At 44.2% G+C, this 19672-nt stretch overlaps 1 protein-coding gene across 1 annotated transcript in view; it reads left to right on the top strand.

The window, feature by feature from the left end:
• Positions 1–19672, top strand: part of RELL1 (RELT like 1) — a 63512-nt gene that overhangs the window by 21250 nt on the left and 22590 nt on the right. Inside the window, exons 2-4 of the mRNA XM_004764086.3 lie at positions 10327–10551; positions 12411–12482; positions 18981–19038. Coding sequence (XP_004764143.1) covers positions 10327–10551; positions 12411–12482; positions 18981–19038 — 355 coding nt within the window. The remainder of the gene's footprint in view (positions 1–10326; positions 10552–12410; positions 12483–18980; positions 19039–19672) is intronic.

Below are 19672 nucleotides of genomic sequence, written 5' to 3'. Positions count from 1 at the left end.
ACCCAGTGCTCCATGCAATCCGTGCCCTCTCTAATAAGGAATCATAAAGTGGGGCCGTGTACACTGACCACTTAGATTCCGTGTTTTGCCATATCCGCTTGCTCACCCTGTCTGCCTGGCTGTCCATCTGTCTACCTACTTCCTTGCTGGACTGTTTGAATTCAGGTTGCAGACATGGTTACATTTCTTCCTAAATACCTCTGTCGTACCTCTTGTGGGATTAAGGACTTCCTTCTGCATAACCATAATACCATCATTATACCAAAAAAAATAAACAGCAATGTCCCTGATACCGCCTCAACCCAGTTTCCTCAGTTGTCCTCAAAATATACTTTATGGCTGCTTTGCAGTTTTTATGATCAATTAAAGCCTTGAGCTAGGCTCCAGTCAGGGTTACCATATTGCATTTGGTTATTTCAGTTTCTAACAAAACTAACAGATAGCCAAGTACTGGGGAAGGGAAGAGACCTTCTTGGCCCCTGGTGCTATTTTGAAATCTTCGGCTGCTGGTCCCTCCCTGTCTCCCTCTCCCACTCTTTGGGCCTGTCTCCAGATCCGGGGGTGCTCCCACTGCCCTGAGCCCTCATTTTGGCATCTCTAGGGCATAGCTGATCCCACATGGGTATTAGCAGAAAGCTCAGGGACCGCCACATTTTTTCAAGGGACCTCTTAGCCAAAGGCTTCTGTAAATTGGGGATTCCTGGCTGGACATTACTCACAGGGGCGTGTGTTGCTGGGGGAAGTCATCTAGGCATCTGTCTTCTCCCCGGGTGGGTGGTCTTTGCTGTCCAGAATGAGCTCTGGCCTCCACTATTATGGGGCACATGGACAAAATAATGGCAATGGAGTGACTGTATGCCGTGGGAGGGACTTTGTGTCATGGGTGTGTAGATGCTGGGCAGCTGGATCCTATCTGGATGTCCCCTCCCACCGGGTCACAGTTTCGGAGGCGGGAGGGATGGCTGTAGCAGCTGTTTATCTGAGAGTTGTCTGTTAGTTAGTTGGCAGCTGCCTGAAGTCTCACGACAAGGGTTAGCACTTATATATACTGACTTCGTTGTCTTCCCGGTTCCCCCCCCCAATAAGCTCGTTCGTCCTTCCCATACATTTTAAGCTTTTTAAAAATTCATCTGCATGAATGCCGTGTCTCAGGAACTGGAATTGTCAGGGATGGTCTTAAAAGCTCTATGTCTTGGGTCCTCTCCGTAGCCGAAAATAGAAGTCGTTTGGGGATGATTGCATTTTGCCGTATTTGTTTTGCCTCTGCCCCTTATGTTAGTGTATGTAATTGACTTAAACTGCATTTAAACAAGTAGCTTCGTTAAGGAGGTGGTTTTGCAGAAGCTAGGAGATCCGTCCTGCTCCAGGGGTCCTGGGAGGCCACATGTGGACTGCTCCTGCCTGTGTGGGATCTTACCAGTTTGTACTCTGTGCCTTTGGGCAAGTGACATACCGCCCCAACCTTCCATTCCCCTTCTCTAAAGGGATGGTACCCGCCTCCTCGTGTTGTGACCATCTCAAGCCTCCGGGGCCCAAGGCTGGAACTCTGCCGATGTGATTTCCCCCTTCAGAGGTGTGAGGAAATACATTAATGTTGATGCAGCAAACTCAGCGGAATGGAGCTCGTACGTGGTCTCATCACGTCAGATTGGAACAGGTTTTTCCTCTTGATGAGTTTGTCAGATCTGGTTTTGCTGTGAAGTGATTATCAAAGCTTTTTGGATGTTGCCTTGTGGACCCAAGAGGGTGGGTGGGCTTGTGTTGTGATCACCAGTCACACTTTGTGGGTGCGGCTGGAGAAGGCTGGGGATGTTGGGAGCCATGGGAAGCCACTGGCTCTGGCCCGACATTTTTCAGCTGAGCAAACTGAGGTCCGCTGAGATACGGCAACAGGTTCAAATCGCAGAGGTGGCCAGTGGCAAAACTGAATGAAGAAAAACCTTTTTAGGGAAATGTCTGTCTATTGATCTTAGGGAACCAGACCAAAAATAGATTGCTTTGGGGCACTGTGATTTGAGTTTGCGCTAAAAACAAAATAGGACGTGTGTGTGTGTGTGTGTGTGTGTGTGATTCAAAGCAATTTTCCAACCAAGCTTGGTGTGGGTTCTCTGCACACTAGCCAAGTGCTTTTTCCATCACAGAGTGGTTGGGTCACCCTGCTGAGAAACCCTAGATTCTGAGAATGCATACCCTTTCCCGATAAAAGGGGTAGGCTAGCTATCAGAACAATCAAAGTGTTCCTTGGTTGGAACAAAGCTGCTTGGGAGAGGTCACAAGGACCTTCTTATCTGTAGTCTCTAGTTGTTAGCTCTGTCTTCCCCCATTGTCCAGCAACCTCGAGCTATGCCCACTGGATTTGAGGAATGCCATTTCCAGGCTATTCCCTCTCGGCTCCCCTGACCACTGAAGTCAGCTGGAAATACAAGTATTATTTGGAAACAAGCTAAAAACAACTGCTTTTGATTTTGGGGGTGGGTGTGGAGCCATTCCTCAGAACTCTTCCTTAGTTTCTTGCCGTCTGCAAGCTTTTTTTTTTTTTTAATACCACGTCTTCTTTTGTGACCTTCTTAATGAGATCTTGGCGGAGCACAATACAGTTGAGAGGGTGTTCACGATGCAGTGAGCTCACCACACCTGACCAGGTCTAGGAAAAACCCAAAGGAGTTTGATAAATGCTGGCTTTTGTGGAACACTTTTTAGTTGTATGGTTGTGGAAGGGAATCCCATTTATCAGTGAGAGCCAAGAACTTCCTGCTTTGCTGGCTCTTGCTGTGTACAGGCCAAACTCGAGATGAGGCCCTGGGCTTATTTTTGAATAGGCTGAGTGGACCTGGGGTTGTGGCCTCTGTCGGGTGAGCCGTGGTGTTGGAGTGGGGAGGGAGGTCAGCGATGGGCGCCCAAGAGCAGTTTTGTAGTTGTTCATCCCGTAAGCTGCCTTGGGCGTTTGTAAAACCTATCCTACTTCTGCCGTGCTTCTTGGAACCCTGTGGTTTTGGGGAGCCTTGAATCTGAGTTGTGAAATATGAGAGCGAGCCAGCATTTTGCACTTTAACAGAAAAGTCGCTACATGGTGAAATATTGTTGAAAGAAAACGAATTGAAGTATACCTTAAGCAGGTGCTTGTAGTTGGACCAGGTCTACATGTGCAGAGACCAAGGCTTCCAGAAGGTAAGAGGAAGCAGCAGAAACGTGGGCAGGAGCCAGGCTGTCTGCTTGGAATCCACGCACTGGCACAGAGGAGCTGTGTGACCTTGGGAAGGCTGCTGTGCCTTCCTGTGTCTTCTTTCCCCATCTGTAATGTGAGGCTAGTCCTCTAATGACGACCTAGGTTTATTGTGAAGACTGAGTGCTGAGCTCAGTGCTGGCTCACAAGTGCTCCGTAGATGTACTGGTTATTGTTGTCAGTGGTAATAGAGACAGGAACTCCTCTGAGCCACACTGCCATCTCTTCTGGAACACCATCTCACCCCAAACCATTCCCTTCCTTACCATGGCTCTGTCTGCTTTCCATTCTGATCTGATCGCTGGTCCCTTACTGTGCTGGGCTCTCCAGCTTGTATGGACTTCTCCACATGGGTTACCCCAGCTGGAGAATTGCGGTGCGTTTCTGGGCTGTGCCCTGAATGACCACGTACCACCCTTTCCCTGCCCTCTCCTGTCCCCTCAGTCTCCCCGCCAGGCCTCCCTCTCCCTCTGTTCTTTCCTGCTGTGCCCTGGTCTCAACACATGTCATCTCTTCTTATTTATTGTGAGAGAAAGTGGAGGATACCATGAACCTTGCCCCTTCAACTTCCTTCAGCCTACTAGTGAGGGCTCTGACTCACAGACCCACTGCTTTAGAACAAGCAGGCGTTTTTGTTTTGTTTGCTTTTTTTTTTTCTATTTCAGTGTTTAATCTATCCTCTTCATATGGAAATCTTCTCAAGGCCATCACTCCTTATTCTCTCTCATTCTCTCCCTTTTGCTCTGTCTATACACACATTGGTTTCAGGCACTTAACAAAACAAAACTCCAAACAGAAATTTCTTCCTCTCACCCCCCTTTTATTTTTTTTTTTTTGGCTCCTACAAGGCTTCCAGAAAGAGTAAACTGAGCCAGGTCTCTATTCTTCAGCCCAGGGAATCTAGTCTTACCTTCCCCGCTAACTGAAAAACTGTGCTCTCCAAGGCCACGAAGATCTCCCGTGGATCGTTTTCCTTCCTACTTAATTTAATTTAATTTTTCATTGTATGTATGTATTTATTTATTTTGGGATTTTTAAGTTTACTTCAAGAAAGTACAGAAAAACAGGGAGTAAAGTACAACAAGGAGAAAGTTAAAAGAAAATTCCAGTGGCTTCCTAAATTAGAAACGAATGATGGTTTCCCATGAGTTCTTCCTTGTTGCCTGATTTGTCTGAGTACTTCTCGATTCTTTTTCTAAAGTCTTCTTAGGTTGTTTGTTTCTTGTTTCTTTTTTTAAATTGTGTTAAGAACATTTAACATGAGATCAACCCTCTAAGCAAATTTTTAAGTGCAGGATACCGTCTTGTTAACAGTGGGCGCCATGTCATAAAGCATGTTGGAAACATTCCGCCGCTGAATGGCAGCCACCGATTTTCCCTTCCCCTCACTCCTGGCAACCACCATTTGACTGTGTTTCTATAAGTTTGACTATTTTAGATGGCTCATAAAGTGGAATCATGCAGTATTTGTCCTTCCGTGACTGGCTTTTCTCACATACTGTAATGTCTTCCGGGTTCATTTATATTGTTGCCTATGGCAGGATTTCCTTTTTTAAGGTTGAATGGGATTCAATTGTATGTACAGACCGTATTTTATCTGTTCAGCCACCAGTGAACATTTAGGTTGTTTCCATATCTTGGCTGTTGTAAAAAATACTACGGTGAACATGGGAGGCAGATATGGCTTTAAGATCCTGATTTCGGTCCTTTTGAATAAACAGGCTAAATGGGGCTGCTGGGTCACAGGGTAGTTCTATTTTTAACTTTGTGAGGAACCGCCATATTGTTTTACATAGTGGCTGTGCCATTTTCCATTTCCTTCCTATTTTAATTGCTCTCTTGCAGCATGTGACCTAGATATCTGTTCATTCCGTCTGGAAACCCTGGCCTCTGTGTTCTAGAGGAGAGCCCTCACTTCTCTTTCTCAGCTTCTTCATGGAGTAGATCCAGTCACTCAATGGATATTTCCATCTGTTTTTCTCTTTGTAACCCCCCACCCTTAACCTCACCACTTACCTCTATCTCCACGTGTTCAAAACTGAACTCGTGATGTTGTCCTTTCCATGCCAAGTATATTAGGTTGCTAGGGCTTGACAAAGTACCACAAACTGGGTGGCTTAAACAAGAGAAGTTTATCTCACAGTCTGGAGGCTAGGATTCCAAGATCAAGATCGGCAGGGTTACTTCCTTCTGAGGGCTGTGAAGAATCGATTTCATGCCTCTCTCCTAGTTGCTGGTTGCTTGCTGGAAGTCTTTGGCATTCTTTGGCCTTTGGAAACATCATCCCATATCTGACTTTATCTTCCCATGGTGTTTTCCCTTTGCTCCTGTCTGCCTCCAAATTTCCTCTTTTATAAGGACAGAGGTCCACTCCAGTGGGATTTCAGTCCACTCAGATGACCTCATTTTCATTTGATTACCTTTGTAAAGACCTTGTCTTTTAATAAGGTCACATTCTGAGGTACTTGGGGTACTTCAGTGTATGAATTGAGAGGCAGGTAAAATTCAACACCAAGCAAACTTCTTTTTTTTTTGAGTTACTTCCCATCTCTATGAATGGCATTTTCACCATATTAGTTAAGCAGAAACTTGAGCATCATCCTTATCAAGTCACTTGCCCTTATATAAACTTGGGGTTCAGAGCCTGTAGAACTTGGAGGCAAAATTTTGGAATAGGAACCTTCATAGCAACATAGGATTCCAAAGGGGTCTGTGATTCCCAAATGGCTGACAATCTTTGCTTTATATCTTTCTACCACCTTGGTACAAAACACATGAATTTTGGAAAATAACAGTTAAGTATAAAAATAAAATTTAAAATTATCTTCTTATTTGGTTACCTGGAATCACGTAGTATTTTGGTCATTGCTTTGTACATTTTATGCCTTCATGCATTTTTTTAAAGTAGTTGGACCATACAGTATGTAAGATGTGTAATCAAGCTTTTTTCTTCCTTTCTTTTTTTAAAACATTTCATTTCATTTATTTTATTTTAAAGACTATTTATTTGACAGAGAGAGAGAGAGAGAATGAGTGCATAAGTAGGGGGAGCAACAGAGAGAGAGGGAGAAGCAGGCTCCCCACTGAGCAGGGAGCCTGGTGCAGGGGTTTAATCCCAGGACCCTGGGATCATGACTTGAGCTGAAGGCAGATGCTTAACCCACTGAACCACCTACGTGCCCCTATTTATTCATTTTTAGAGAGAGAGAATGGGGGAAGGAGTAGAGAGAGGAAGAGGGAAAGAATCCTGAGCAGACTGTGCTGAGCATGGAGCCCAATGTGGGACTCGATTTCAGGACTCTGAAATCATGACATGAGCTGAAACCAAGGGCTGGATGCTTAACTGACTGAGCCACCCGGGCACCCTAAGTTAAGCTTTTTAAATTCAACATTGTGTCTTGCGTGTTTTCTCATGTCTTCACAAAATCTTGATAAATAATCTTAAATGATGAATATTATTCTGTCAAATGGATAGACAGTGATTGACTTAGATATTTTCTTACTATCCCACTGTCAGACATTCAGGTTTTTGCCATTTTTTTGACTCATAATTAATGCAGCAACAACTTTGCTATGAATTTGGACTCAAATAATTTGCTTATAATTCAGATATGATGCAGCTGGAGGTGAAGGAGAGAGATGGCCAGTGTCTCTAAGCAAGTTGTTAGTGTAAATTAAAGAAAAACGAAATTTACCTGGGTTGACAAATGTTTTAAGGCATTATTTGTGAATAGTTCCTTTGTGATTTCAAAGTTATTTTTATTGAATTGCTATGGTAGGTCATGATAGATTCTCCAGTCAACGGTCTTACACTGGTTCTTTGTAGTCTATATCAGGGCTCTCCACTAGAACTTTTGGGATTGATGAAAATGTTCTTTTTTTTACTTGTCCAGTATGGTAGCAGTTAGCTGCATGTGACTACTGAATGCTTCAAATGTGATTAATGCAACTGGGAAACTAAGTTCTTAATTTCATCTCATTTTAGTTGACTTAAATGTGAATAGCTCCTTGTGGCTAGTCCAGTTCTAGCATGATGGTGACTAAACACTTTTACATTGCTTGTCTCTTCCTAAACATTCTTCTAAGTGCTTTATGTATTAATATACTTAATCCTCACAATGACTCCATGAGGTTATCTTCTAGTTACTACTGGTGTATAACAAATGACCTCAAAGGTTAGTGGCTTGAAACAGCAATAATCACTCATTTTGCTTAGGAATCTCCCAACTTGGTCAGGGTTCCTTGGAAACAGCTAATGTTTGCTCCAGGCAGCATTAGCTGGGAATACGCCTGCTTCTAGGATGGCTCATTTACATAGTTATTGAGTTGATGACTGTTACTTGTTTCTTTCCTTGGGGAAGCTTGGGCTGCCTCACAGCATGGTGATCCCATTCCAAAAACAACTGCCCCAAGAGACAGGAAGTGGAAGCCGTCAGTTTCTTAGGGCGTGGGGCTTGGAAACTGACAGAGCATCACTCCAACCTATTCTATTGGTCTGGCAGAAGACAGAGGATGTACTCAAGGGAAGGAGATACAGACTTCCATTGGAGCTGGATAAAAGAATTTGGGGCCAAGTTTTAAAATCATCATAGAAAGGTACAATCATGTTGATTTTATTTATAACGAAGAAACGGAGGACAGAACCATTCAATAACTTGCCCAAGTTGACGTGTCTAGTAGGTGGCCAAGTTGTTATTCATGCCAGGACATCTAACCTTGTAACCTCAGTTCTATATGGCATCTCTCTATAATTCATGTTTCCCTAATTGAGAGTCATATCTTCATCAGCTTTTCCATGGTACAGTAATTATGAGATTAAGTGACTGATACCTGTTTGTAAATCACAAACTCTAAATATGTAGTATTTGCAAGGGTTTGCCACATGTCACATTAATGAAGACACATTCTCAACCACCTGATTCAGGAGGGGATGTTGGCTCCAATTCCAAGCCCCTCTGCTTTCCTCCCTGTTCCTGGTGCCCCCCAAAGAGAATTAGTTATCACCTCCAGATTGAAACAGACTGTGATTCTGAGTGAAACTCTCAGTCTTAGAGGTTGTTTGCTTCACCGATCCCTGTTGCATGGAATATGCAGAATTAAAACAGAGTTAGTAAATGAGACTTAGAATTGTAAAAGGAGTTAAAGTATTATTTCTGGTTTTTACTAAATGACTGGCTGTAAATCCTAAGTTAGGTGATATATTTGCATATGCTTAGGGAGTGTGTGTGTGTGTGTGTGTGTGTGTGTGTACTTCCATTTATTTGTTCATTCATTTAATATATTGATTGCTGGAAGACAAATCAGAAGAAAATATACGTTATCCCCAGTTCTAGAGATTGTCTGATAAAATAATGAATGCAGCCTTGTACAGACCTAAGAAACCAGCAGTTTCCTTTCCTGTTCAAAGGTCATGGGGATTTCCACGGGAAAGATCGATAGCTGTTTGCTGTGTGGCCTCTGGTTTGCAAATTGGGCTTCTGTTTGATACTATTGGCCGCAGTGATGAAATGCGGTTATTTCACACCTGCTATTTGTCCCCTTACAATCACTGCCGCACAGATCCTTTTTTATGAGAATACTCTGAGAGAGCTTATAATTAAATGTATCTAGTTCTCCAGTTTCTGGGTTTCTTCACCACTATTAATCTCTGATGAAGAGAAAGAACTTCATTTCATCACTTTCGAATCTGAGTATTCCAAGGAAGGACACTTCATTTCAAGGAAATCTCACATGTTTCTTTACTCCTCCTCCTACCTGGCTTCCTCCTTCAGCTGATAATTCTCTTCTCGTTTTGTGAGCTGGTGCTTCGCTGCTTTTCTGCCTACCTGGCTCGTCCTCTGTCGTCTTCGTTGACTCTGTCTCCTAATGCCTGCACCTGGCTCTCTGCTGCTCACTCTCCTTCCTAGAGGGGATGTGGGTCCCCGTGGGCAGGGACTCTCGGGAGCCTGTGTGTGGTACCCCGGCAGGCGTGGATCTGGTAATAAGCCCCTGGGATGCTTTGACATGTCCACAAGCAAATGGCTCCTTTTCTTCAAAAGATGCCCCCTCCCTAGCTGCCCGATTTTTGAAGTCATAAAATAGGTCCTCACTGTTATTTTTTCTCCCGTTGCCCCACGTATTGCCTTGGACAGCGTTTCTCTCAATCGGTGATGATCTGCCTGTGCGTTTTGTGTGGGGACTGTTTCCGATGCTTCCCTACATGTTCTAAGATGCTCTTGGCCAGGTCGGGCTGTTTATCACTCTGTCTGGTTCCCAGCCTTGTGCTTTTCACATGGTGGGCGGACGATGAATTTTTATTTGGGTAAGTGCACAAACAAAAAAATGCTCAGCCTTCCATTTTTATGTTTGTCCCCTGGGCCAAAATCTTGATATCATCCCGGATTTTCCTCTCTTTTCCATATTCTAGATCTGTCCGTTTACTAAGTCCTTCTAAAACGTAAGCTCCACGAGGACAAGCACTATTGTCTGTCTTACTCTGTGATATGTCACCAGTGCCTAGAATGTTCCTGCTGCGTAGTTGAGTGTTCATTATGTTGTAAAAATGGTTGTGACTATTTTACATGTATTTATCTCATCTTCATGATACCCTGGAAGGGTGGGTAGGTTCTAATGAGTGTGTGCATTTCACAAGAAACTGAGTCATGGAGGTGCTAAGTTATTGCACAGCTGCTAGGTGGGTGGGGGTGGGGAGGTCAGGACTTGAACCCAAGGCTCCTAGGTCCATGCTCTTAACCACTCAGCACTCTGCTATAATGCTACCAAACGACTCTGTGTTTCTTTTGTGCTTGTCACTGCTCCCAGACATACTTAAAACACTGTGTGGCTCCTGCTGCAGGTGAGGAAGTAGAGGCTGGCTTAAGAGGTTTCAAAGAAACGACGCAGAGTGGGACGTAGTTTGTGACCAGCAGGGACAGGATGGGAACTCGAACTTGTAGCCACACCTAGCCCTCAGCCGATGTTCCATACTGCCTGACCCTCCAGTCTCTGCGTGGCCTGTGGTTTGGGAGCCAACTCTGATTCCATGTGAATGTTCCCTGGGGTCCTCAGGTTGTCCTTGCCGCGTAGCAGACGTCTGATGCCACCGTGTGTGTTCCTCTCTGTAGACAATGGGGGCAGCCGCACGTTGCACTCCAGAGCACAGACGACCCCAGCGCCCACCAACAACACGGGCAGCGGACACCCAGAGTATATCGCCTATGCGCTCGTCCCCGTGTTCTTCATCATGGGTCTGTTCGGCGTCCTCATCTGCCACCTGCTTAAGAAGAAGGGCTATCGTTGCACCACAGAAGCCGAGCAAGAGGTGGAGGAGCAAAAGGTTGAAAAGATAGGTAAATAGCTGCGTCCTTTTTATGGTGATGTCGATGGGGGGGATTTCATTTCTTTCTTCTTTTTAAAGATTTTATTTTTACATATGGCTACACCCAATGTGGGGCTCAAACTCACAGCCCGGAGATCGAGTCACATGTTCTATTGACTGAGCCAGCCAGGTGTCCCCAAAATGATCTGTCTTCATAGTAGGTGGTAGGGTGGTGTGTCTGTATGGATTTCATACTAACCACACGTGGGGCTTGAAACCTGGCCTTCACTTATGAAACACCTACCAGCACATTCCTTCTGGCTTTGGGCAAGTTCCATATGCTTTGAACTTCTGCTATGTGTAGTTTAACTGGAATTTAATCTTAGGTAGTTGAATGCCAATTTAATTAAAATTTTAATTTAATTTAAATTAAATGAGGACTGTAATGTCCATCTTGTAGGATTATTGTGGAATTTAGAGAGAAGATGCATTTGATGTTTGGCACACGTGGCCACTCAGTAACTATGAATCTTTACTGTTATTACCGGGAGAGCTTCTGATAAGAACGATAGCGAATTTAAATAGCTCTCATCGGTTTTGTAGTATTACTTTTGCTAGGGGAGTTCTCTCTGAAACCTGTGTGATTGGAATTTATAATTATTAAGTAAACAGTTGTGTCAACAGTGCAGTTAAAGTATGGTAAGAAATGGTATCTTAGTATTAATTTGAGGGTGTCTTATCTTTTCCTCTTAACATGGAGTTGTTGGGTAGGGTTTGGAAAAATCCAAGAAATAAAATCCTGTTTTCTTCCTTTGATGTTCTTTTCAACCATGCTTTAGGGATGTTTCCTGACTTGGACTTCGGGGGAGGAGTAGCTCACCTTCCTTATCCCTTTCAGCTCCTCAGAAGGCAGTGTGTGCAGAAGGGGACATTTGGAGTCCGTCACCTTTCAAGAGAGCCAGCGGGTGGGGTGGGGTGGGGAGAGCTGCTTCCTCCCTTGCCAGCCTGCTGGCCTGTTGGTTTTTCCCACCCCCACTGACCTTTGAGGCAGAGAGAGAGCCCGGTTGGTGGATGAGTCATGGGTAGCTTATGAGCAAACCAAAGCCGAGTGTTTGTCAACAGAAAGCAAGCTCCCCCCCACCCCCCCAGGCCGGCTTAGCAGTCAGTATTTGCACTGTTGAGCCAAATGCTCATTTTCGTGGAGGAGGAAGCCAACTGAGGATGGAGAAGACACTTTTCCAGGGACACGAGCAGGATGTTGCACGCCTTGATTCGTTCTCCGTTAACTAGGATCCCTCCCTTTTCCTTCCTCCCTGAAATTACAAGGTTTCAGGGTGAAGGTTTGATTTTCCTTCGAAGACTGTCACCTAATACAGTTTCCTAAGGTAAATGGAGTTTGTGGGCAAACAACCACAGCCAAAATGTAGGTCATTTGGAAGTGTATTTCAATGAGAGGAGAGTCTTCTTAACATGGATGAATCATGACCCAGTGTGAGAAGGAAGTTTGTGCTCTACATTTATATAGTATGTCTGCCATTGAAAGAAAATCCAAGGAGAATTTTTTCTTTTGATTAACTGTTTTCTTCCCATGTCCCCTAAGGGTTTAAGGAAATGATGAGTGAGAACTAGAGTAGTAAGGACCGATACACATGCATGGAAGTGAGTGGGTGTTTGGACCGGAGAAGAGGTTGATAGATCATTCTGGTGCTTGTTATGTCTGTGTGCCGGAGGAGTCACTCTGGGCCGAGCGTCAGGCGGTTTGGGGCTGAAGGAAGAAAGCCTCCACCCTTAGGCCACGGCTGAGCATTCTAGAAACTGTTGAGTGAGGACTCCTCGCCTCGACAGAGGTGACCGATCATAATCCGCTTTCCTCTCTCCCTTCTCTTTCAGAGTTGAATGACAGTGTGAATGAAAACAGTGACACCGTTGGGCAGATTGTCCACTATATCATGAAAAATGAAGGTATGGATGTTTTACTGTTCCAGAACAATTCCGTATTTGTGTTTTATTAAAAACCTGCCTTTGAAGAGTCAGAATTTGTGTGAACTCCCCGGTTGATCTTTCTGGTCATCGGCAGTTCTTTTCACCTAAGCTCACGAAATACGTCAGCTTCCAGATTATTCCACCATAAGAATGTCACCTAGTGTGTTTTCGAAGAGTCAGTGGGTGTGGGTGTTTGCAGAAAGCCAGCCCAGGAGGTTCACCTTCTAATCCTGGCCTCACCTTGATTTGGGGAAAGTCATTTTACCTCATGGGGTCTCCATTTCCTCCTCTGTAAAAGGAAGGTAATAAGTAATGTTACCTCATTGCACTATTGTGACATCCTCCATTCAAAGGCTTAGTATAATAGATTTGCCTGTTCCCTGATCTTTTCTGAAGTGTTCAGACTTTTAAAAGGTATAACTTTATGAACAGAAGCATTTTTCCCTCTGGAATGTACTCTGAACTCTTGTCTTCTGAAAGGGAGGATGAACTGAATCCTGATCAGATAAATACTGGCTGTTAGCTGAGGAGGATACCATTACAGAGGGGCACAGGGCGAGGCCCTCAGTAGCTACTGGAGTGTGTGGGGCTCCTTGCCTGCATCCCCAATAGCCTCAGGGCCCAGAACCTCTAAGAGCTGGAGCAGCTGCAAGTTAGTGAGTGTGGGGCTGAGGTGGGCTACTGACCGTTGCATCAGAAATAAGTAAACCTTGAAAACTTTGCAGGGGTTCAAGTTCTTCTTTTTTCTTCTAGGATTTTATTTATTTATTAGCGAGAGAGAGTGCATGAGTTGGGGGAAGGGGGCAGAGGGAGAAGCAGATTCCCTGCTGAGCTAAGAGCTCAATGCGGGGTTCAATCCCAGGACCCTGAGATCATGACCTGAGCCAAAGGCAGACGCTTAACCGACTGAGACACCCAGGCGCCCCGGGGTTGGAGTTCTGACGTACAGCTTCCCAGTATGCACTGTTTGCTGTGTGCCAGGCCTGTTCTCAGGGCTTTCTAGGCACTAACCACCTCATGGTTCAGATACTTCCTTCCCATTTTGCCTTTGAGAAACCGAGAGACCCACCGTGCTTAACTGACTTGCCAGCACCACACGCTGGCAGGGGCAGAGCTGAGATTTGAACTTGCGCATCTGACTCCAAAGGCCTTTCTTAGCCACTTACTGTCACTTCCTCTTTCCTTTTATCAGGAAGGAGGGATGGGAAACTTCTAACTTTTAAAGTGATAACGCCTACTGCTGGGATAGTTGATAAAACTCCTTAAGCATTAACTCACTAATTCTCAGAACCACGTTCTGGAGGTAGGTGGGTCCTTTGAGCATCCCATTTTGCAGATGAGGAAACAGGCCCAGAGCTTGTACCGCCGGAGTATGGCAGGGAGGCGCCTGCAGCAGACCCCTGCTCTTCAGGGAGGCAGAGGAGAAGCGTTTGACCATCTGGTATGCTGTCTCATATTACATACTAGTCCCATACATACTAGTATGACCCAATTACATCCTAGTATAGAATTTCCTCACCTCCCACACATGGGCAAATAGGTCTGTCTTTTCCTATTTTATTTTATTTATTTATTATTATTATTTTTTTAAAGTAGGCTCCATGCCCATTGTGGAGCTCCATGGAGGGCCTGAATTCCTAACCCTGAGATCAAGACCTGAGCTGAGATCAGGAGTCAGATGCTTAACCAACTGAGCCATCCAGGCGCCCCTGTCCTTCTCTTTTTTTTTTAAGATTGGTGTTGGGTATTGTGGAGGGCACGTATTGCATGAGGCACTGGGTGTGGTGCATAAACAGTGAATCTTGGAACACTAAAAAAAAAAAGATTTTTAAAAATTTACTTGCCAGAGAAGGAGAGAGAACACAGGCAGAGGGGATGGCAGGCAGAGGGAGAAAGCAGGCTCCCCACTGCATAAGGAGCCAGATGAGGGCTCCATCCCAGGGTCCTGGGATCATGACCTGAGCCAAGGGCAGCCACTTACCCAACGGTGCCACCCAGGTGCCCCTGCCCTTTTCTATTTTAATGCAGTCCGTTCTCAGGAAGTGGCCTCTTTGTTTCCTCTGCCTCGATTGGTAGGTCCGCTGGAGTAACACCGAAGGCACAGTCTTCCTCTCCCTCCTCTGCTCCCTCAGTTCTCTCTCCCCCTCCCCCGTTCATGCTTTCACTAGTCTACCTGTGATTTGTCCAGCCACCTGCGAGCGTGGGGGAGTGGCTCCAATCCTCTCTGTGGCCCTTGGTTCTCCTTGGCCCCCGGGAGACATCTGACCTCACTGGAACCCTTCTCCAGACGTGGCTGGTGCCGAAACCACAGCTGGGGAATTAGACCCATACTTGGGTCTCTTCCCAGTTTATAACCTAGCTTTCTAGTTTGCTTTGAGGCTTCAAGCCTCTACAGAACAAATGCCTTTTTAAATCCTTTGTCTGTGTCATTAACAGTCTCCGAACTTAGTATCTATTTAGATCTCCTTGTTGGTGTTAATTTTCCATTTTTTTTAAAATTGTAGACACACCCTAGCATAACTTTTCTTTTAAAAACTGAAAAAAAAAAAAAGAATAAAATGAAATACAACCCAGCCATTACCATTTGCTATGTTTATTTAGGTTTTCTTTGCCTATGTTTACATATTTAAAAACAACTGCAGTCGTGATTTATGGATAGTCTTCTGCTTTGCATTTTTAATTTGGCTGATGGGGTAATATTTCACCCGTACTCATGGTGACATTGTTTATGGCTTAAATATATCATGTCTCAAATATTGCAAATCGGGTTAGTTTATATAAATCTCTTGAGGGATAAATTTTTCAGCTGACCCGCATACTGATTATTTTCTTGCTAATCTCAAGGCTCGGATTAGCGACAGTGCTACCCTTAATTTATCTTTTTAAGTAGATTGAATTGAAAACTGTGTGGGTGGTCATTGGGGTTTTCTTGAGTTCTGTGGTTGGAAATTACCTGCAAGTCCATAGCCCAGCCTCTCTGCCAGGCCCTAAACGGTGTCCTTCGATGACAATGAAGACTATTGTGGTTACTGTCTAAGTGCCCCTGGTTAGTCACGCCAGGCAGAGGGATTCTTTTGTGAAATTCTTACCTTGGGGCTCAATTTATTTTATGGCAAGGGTTCTGTTACAAATGATCATTACCGAGGAGGTCTCCTAAGCTTGCTATCCTGGTCATGCTGACGTTCTTGGAGCATTGAACTATTAGCCATTTGGGTAGAGACTTGGACATTGAAGGAGTAAGAGGGAGAACATCAGAGTCGAATTCATCCACCCGAGAGACAGACAGACCAGGGCTTGTGTCCAGGTCTCTCATGCTGGCTGGCTGATCAGTTATGCTCTTTAGGGCCTCAGTGTCTACATCTGTAAAATGGGCATGATGACTCTGTCTACTCTTAGAGAGGTCAGGAGAGTCAAACATGATGAGGTCTGTAAAAAGCTTTCGGCCAGTGGCTGGCACACAGCAGCACTCTGATTTTGGGGGTGGCTGTAGTTCTTGACTGGGAGATTTGCCTTTGATTGCAAAGGAATCTTTTTTTTTTTTTTAATCATTTCATTTTTAAATGTATTTGAGAGAGAGAAAGAGAGTATGCAAGCAGGGGGAGGGGCAGAGAGTGAGGGAGACAAACAGATTCCCTGCTGAGTGGGAAGCCCGAATTGGGGCTCCATCCTCGGACCCGAAGATCATGACCTGCACTGAAATTAAAAGTCAGATGCTTAACGGATTGTACCACCCAACTACCCCTCAAGGGTATGTTTGAAGAGAAGAGTGGTGGGAGAGAAAAACAGGGCATTCTTCTTGCCTGATTTGACTGCTGCTTTATACCTAGGATCAGGCAGAAATTCAGGACAGAAGAGAGGAAGCATTTTATGAAATTATTACCCTCTAGAAAATTTCTCCTGTTCTCGACAGGTTTTCCTTGCCCTATAACTGACTGCTCCCATTCTCTGGAAACCCAGGATGGGAAGTCCAATGGACAAAATGTTGACAAGTGCCGGGAAACACTTGTTTATTGTAATTGTGAGTGATAATCAGGGAGGAGATAATATTCAATAGAACTTCATCAGATGACTGTACTTTCATAGTTATTTTACAACCAAATTAAAGCATGTGTCTAAGTCCGAATGGTGGGGTTAAGTTTTCTTAACCCAGGAAACCACATGACTCCACATACCGAACCTCCTTGGACAGGGAGGGTATGAGTGATGTTTGCACAGAAACTTGAGCCTACACTTCAAGAATTCACTCATAGCAAACAAGGGCCATTTTAAAATTTTTCTAAGAGGTAGGGTGAGGTTCAGGAATATAGAAGAAACAACACGAGTCTATTTAAAAAAGCAGTTTTAGGAATGATTTTAATATATTTTAATAATCTTCCTTGATCATTTTCTGATCCCATCTTTCTAAGGGAGGTCATCGTTTTATAGGTGATTAGTTTTCTCGGGCAACTCTTTAACTTTCGTTTTTAGACAGCCCATTCTTACGAGTGCTATTGGCACTGTCTTTATTTTCACACCTTTTTTTGTTTTCCCTTTTTAATGTCTGTAGTCTTGAAGTTTAGTAAATGATGGTAGAGAATAAGTGTCAGCTGGCAAATTATTATGTCTTCCCTAAACCTTTTGTCTACACAAAAATTAATTTTCTGAATCCTTATTATTAATTAAAAGGGAAAAAGACAGACATGACTAGATCGTAGTTCCGTTTGTCTTGTAGAGGGTAGCATGCCTTTGCTGTATGGGAGAAGATTCTGCCAATTCATTTCAAAACTTTTTCAGTAATCACAGGAGTCTTATTTAGGTCAGAACTTGGGTTAGAGAATGTGCCTGGACATCGTCACAGGGAGTCATGAAGGGCCAAGAGACTATTTCTTTTAGAAAAGATGGTATGCTATATTAATATTTCTTTTTAAGAAACCTACGCCCTTGCAAGGGTTGTGAAGGGGGGGAAATGGATCATGGGGACAAAGAAACTCTTATTATTTCCTATGCCTATAGTACACAAACAGATCTCTATCTGCGATATTATAATTTCATAAGAGGGTGATTAGAAAAAAGATGTTGCAAAAGGCTCCTGGGCGGGGCAATAATTATTTAAATTAAAAAACTTAAATTGGGGGGCACTTGGGTGGCTCAGTCAGTTAAGCATCTGGCTTCAGCTCAGGTCATTCCCGCATCGGGCTCCCTGCTCAGCAGGGAGTCTACTTCTCCCTCTCTCGCTGCCCCTCCCCCTATCTTGTGCTCGCTCGCTCTCTAATAAATAAATAAATAAATAAATAATAAAATAATTTTAAAAACCCTTAAATTTAATTTTTAAAAAGTTGAGAAACAGTCTGTCAACCTGTAACTGTTAAAAGCAGTAGCGTTGAAACTAGGGTTAATTTTCCTCCTCCAAGGATGTCATTTGAGCCATTAAATGTGAAATGTTGCTGTTGGCTCCCATGGCAAATAGTGATTTTTTATTCTTCCGTCTCTGGAGAATTTGTGGTTCCTCATGAGAACAGCACTTAAAAAAAATCAATGAAAAGGTTAGGAGTCAGTAATATCACTTGGCTTTGCCAATTAACTATCCAAGAGGAGCTGGAACCCTCACTCAGTCTTTCATCCTTGAGAGTCTGACCAGTCTGTCAGAGGCAGAAAGAACATGCGTGTCTGTGGGGTCGGAGCGTGGGGTGGGGACCCAAGAAGCTTGGATTCAGTTTGCTTTGGTTGACAGCCTATCCCCCACCTAAAATATTGGATTTTTAAAAAATTAACATTGGAAGTCTAATTTAATTCAGTTCATGTTAGGTAACCTCTATGTGTGACCAACTCTTGGAAATGTAAGGTATCTGGCCAGAGCTAAGGTCTTGTATGGTCCTGCAGATGAGCTAAGCCAATGGCCCACCTGGAAAATTAACCTTCTCACATCCCTGATTCTGTGTGGGGTAGACTTGATGATACGTGGGTATTCAGACGTTAAGGCTAACCAGCCAGGCTCATGCAAGTTCTTAGAATACAGGTCTCTTAAGACCTATGTCTCGCTATTCGTTTAACCAAGTGGGTTGAGTACAGGGGCATAGTACCATGTAAATTTCCCTTTCGTTTCGGAGGGGGAAGAAGAGTAGTTTTCTCTGTCTGTTGGAATGATGTGTAGGAAGCTCGGCCTATGGTAGATCCGCTTTCCTATCTGTAGATTCTCTGTCGCTCGTACCGAATTCCTGCGTGGTGAAAGTTATCCACAGATGGTGCCATTTCTAGGGCTTCCCTTGGGAAAAACTTCCTTTCTCCGGGACCCTAGGGCCCTGTGAACTGTAGGACCTCAGATCTTTCCCCAACACCTTTTCTACTCTTTATTTTCCCGTGCTTGCTTCGGCAGCACATATACTAAAATTCTACTCTTTATTTTCCCTCCAACAGCTTTTCTGATGTGATAAGTCTGTGATTGCTCATGTGATTCATTCCATTTTAATCCTTTGCTTTCTTTTTTTTTTCCCCCCTTAGCAAATGTTGATGTTTTAAAGGCAATGGTAGCAGATAACAGCCTGGGAGACCCTGAAAGGTGAGTGCATCTCTCCCCCTCCCCCATTTAGTGGCACATTTTTCTTTCTTTTCTTTTCTTTTTTTTTTTTTTTTTTTTTTTTTTTTTTTATGATTACCTGCTAGAGCAGGTTTCCCAGCTTTGGCCTGGTTGACATTTGGGCCAGATAATTCTTAGCTGTGGGCAACTGTCCTGTACACTTTGGGATGTTTATCAGCGTTCCTGGGCCCTGCTCACTAAATGCTGGTGTCCTCTTTCCCCACTCTGTGTGACGACCCAGAATGTCCCTGTGTATTGTCAGTGGTCCCCTGGGGTGAATTCAGCCCTGGCTGAGGATTGTGGTTGGAGAAACAATAAAGAATTTGGAGTTGGACTTGGAGTTGGGAACCTTGGTGGAGTCTCCCCTCTGCCATGTATTGGCCGCTCTGTGTGGGCTGTTAACTCACAACCCGGGGCTCAAGTTCCATCATTTGCACGTGGAGAGAACCGTTGTACTCAGTTGCTTGGGTTATTATAAGGAACACAAGGGGCTTGGGACATTGAAAGACCTCCATGAATCTTGATGATGAAGTGAAAATCAGGCTTGGGGGGGCTATTGAGATTATAGTCCCTCCTAATGAATTACAGAGAACTGTATTTCTGGAGAGGTTTTTTT

The sequence above is a fragment of the Mustela putorius genome, unplaced genomic scaffold (genome assembly GCF_011764305.1).
Source record: "Mustela putorius furo isolate JIRA1106 unplaced genomic scaffold, ASM1176430v1.1 tig00000083_pilon_pilon_pilon, whole genome shotgun sequence".
NCBI lineage: Eukaryota > Metazoa > Chordata > Mammalia > Carnivora > Mustelidae > Mustela > Mustela putorius.
The sequence above is the reverse complement of the archived record's forward strand: the minus strand, read 5'-3'. Positions and strand labels throughout refer to the sequence as shown.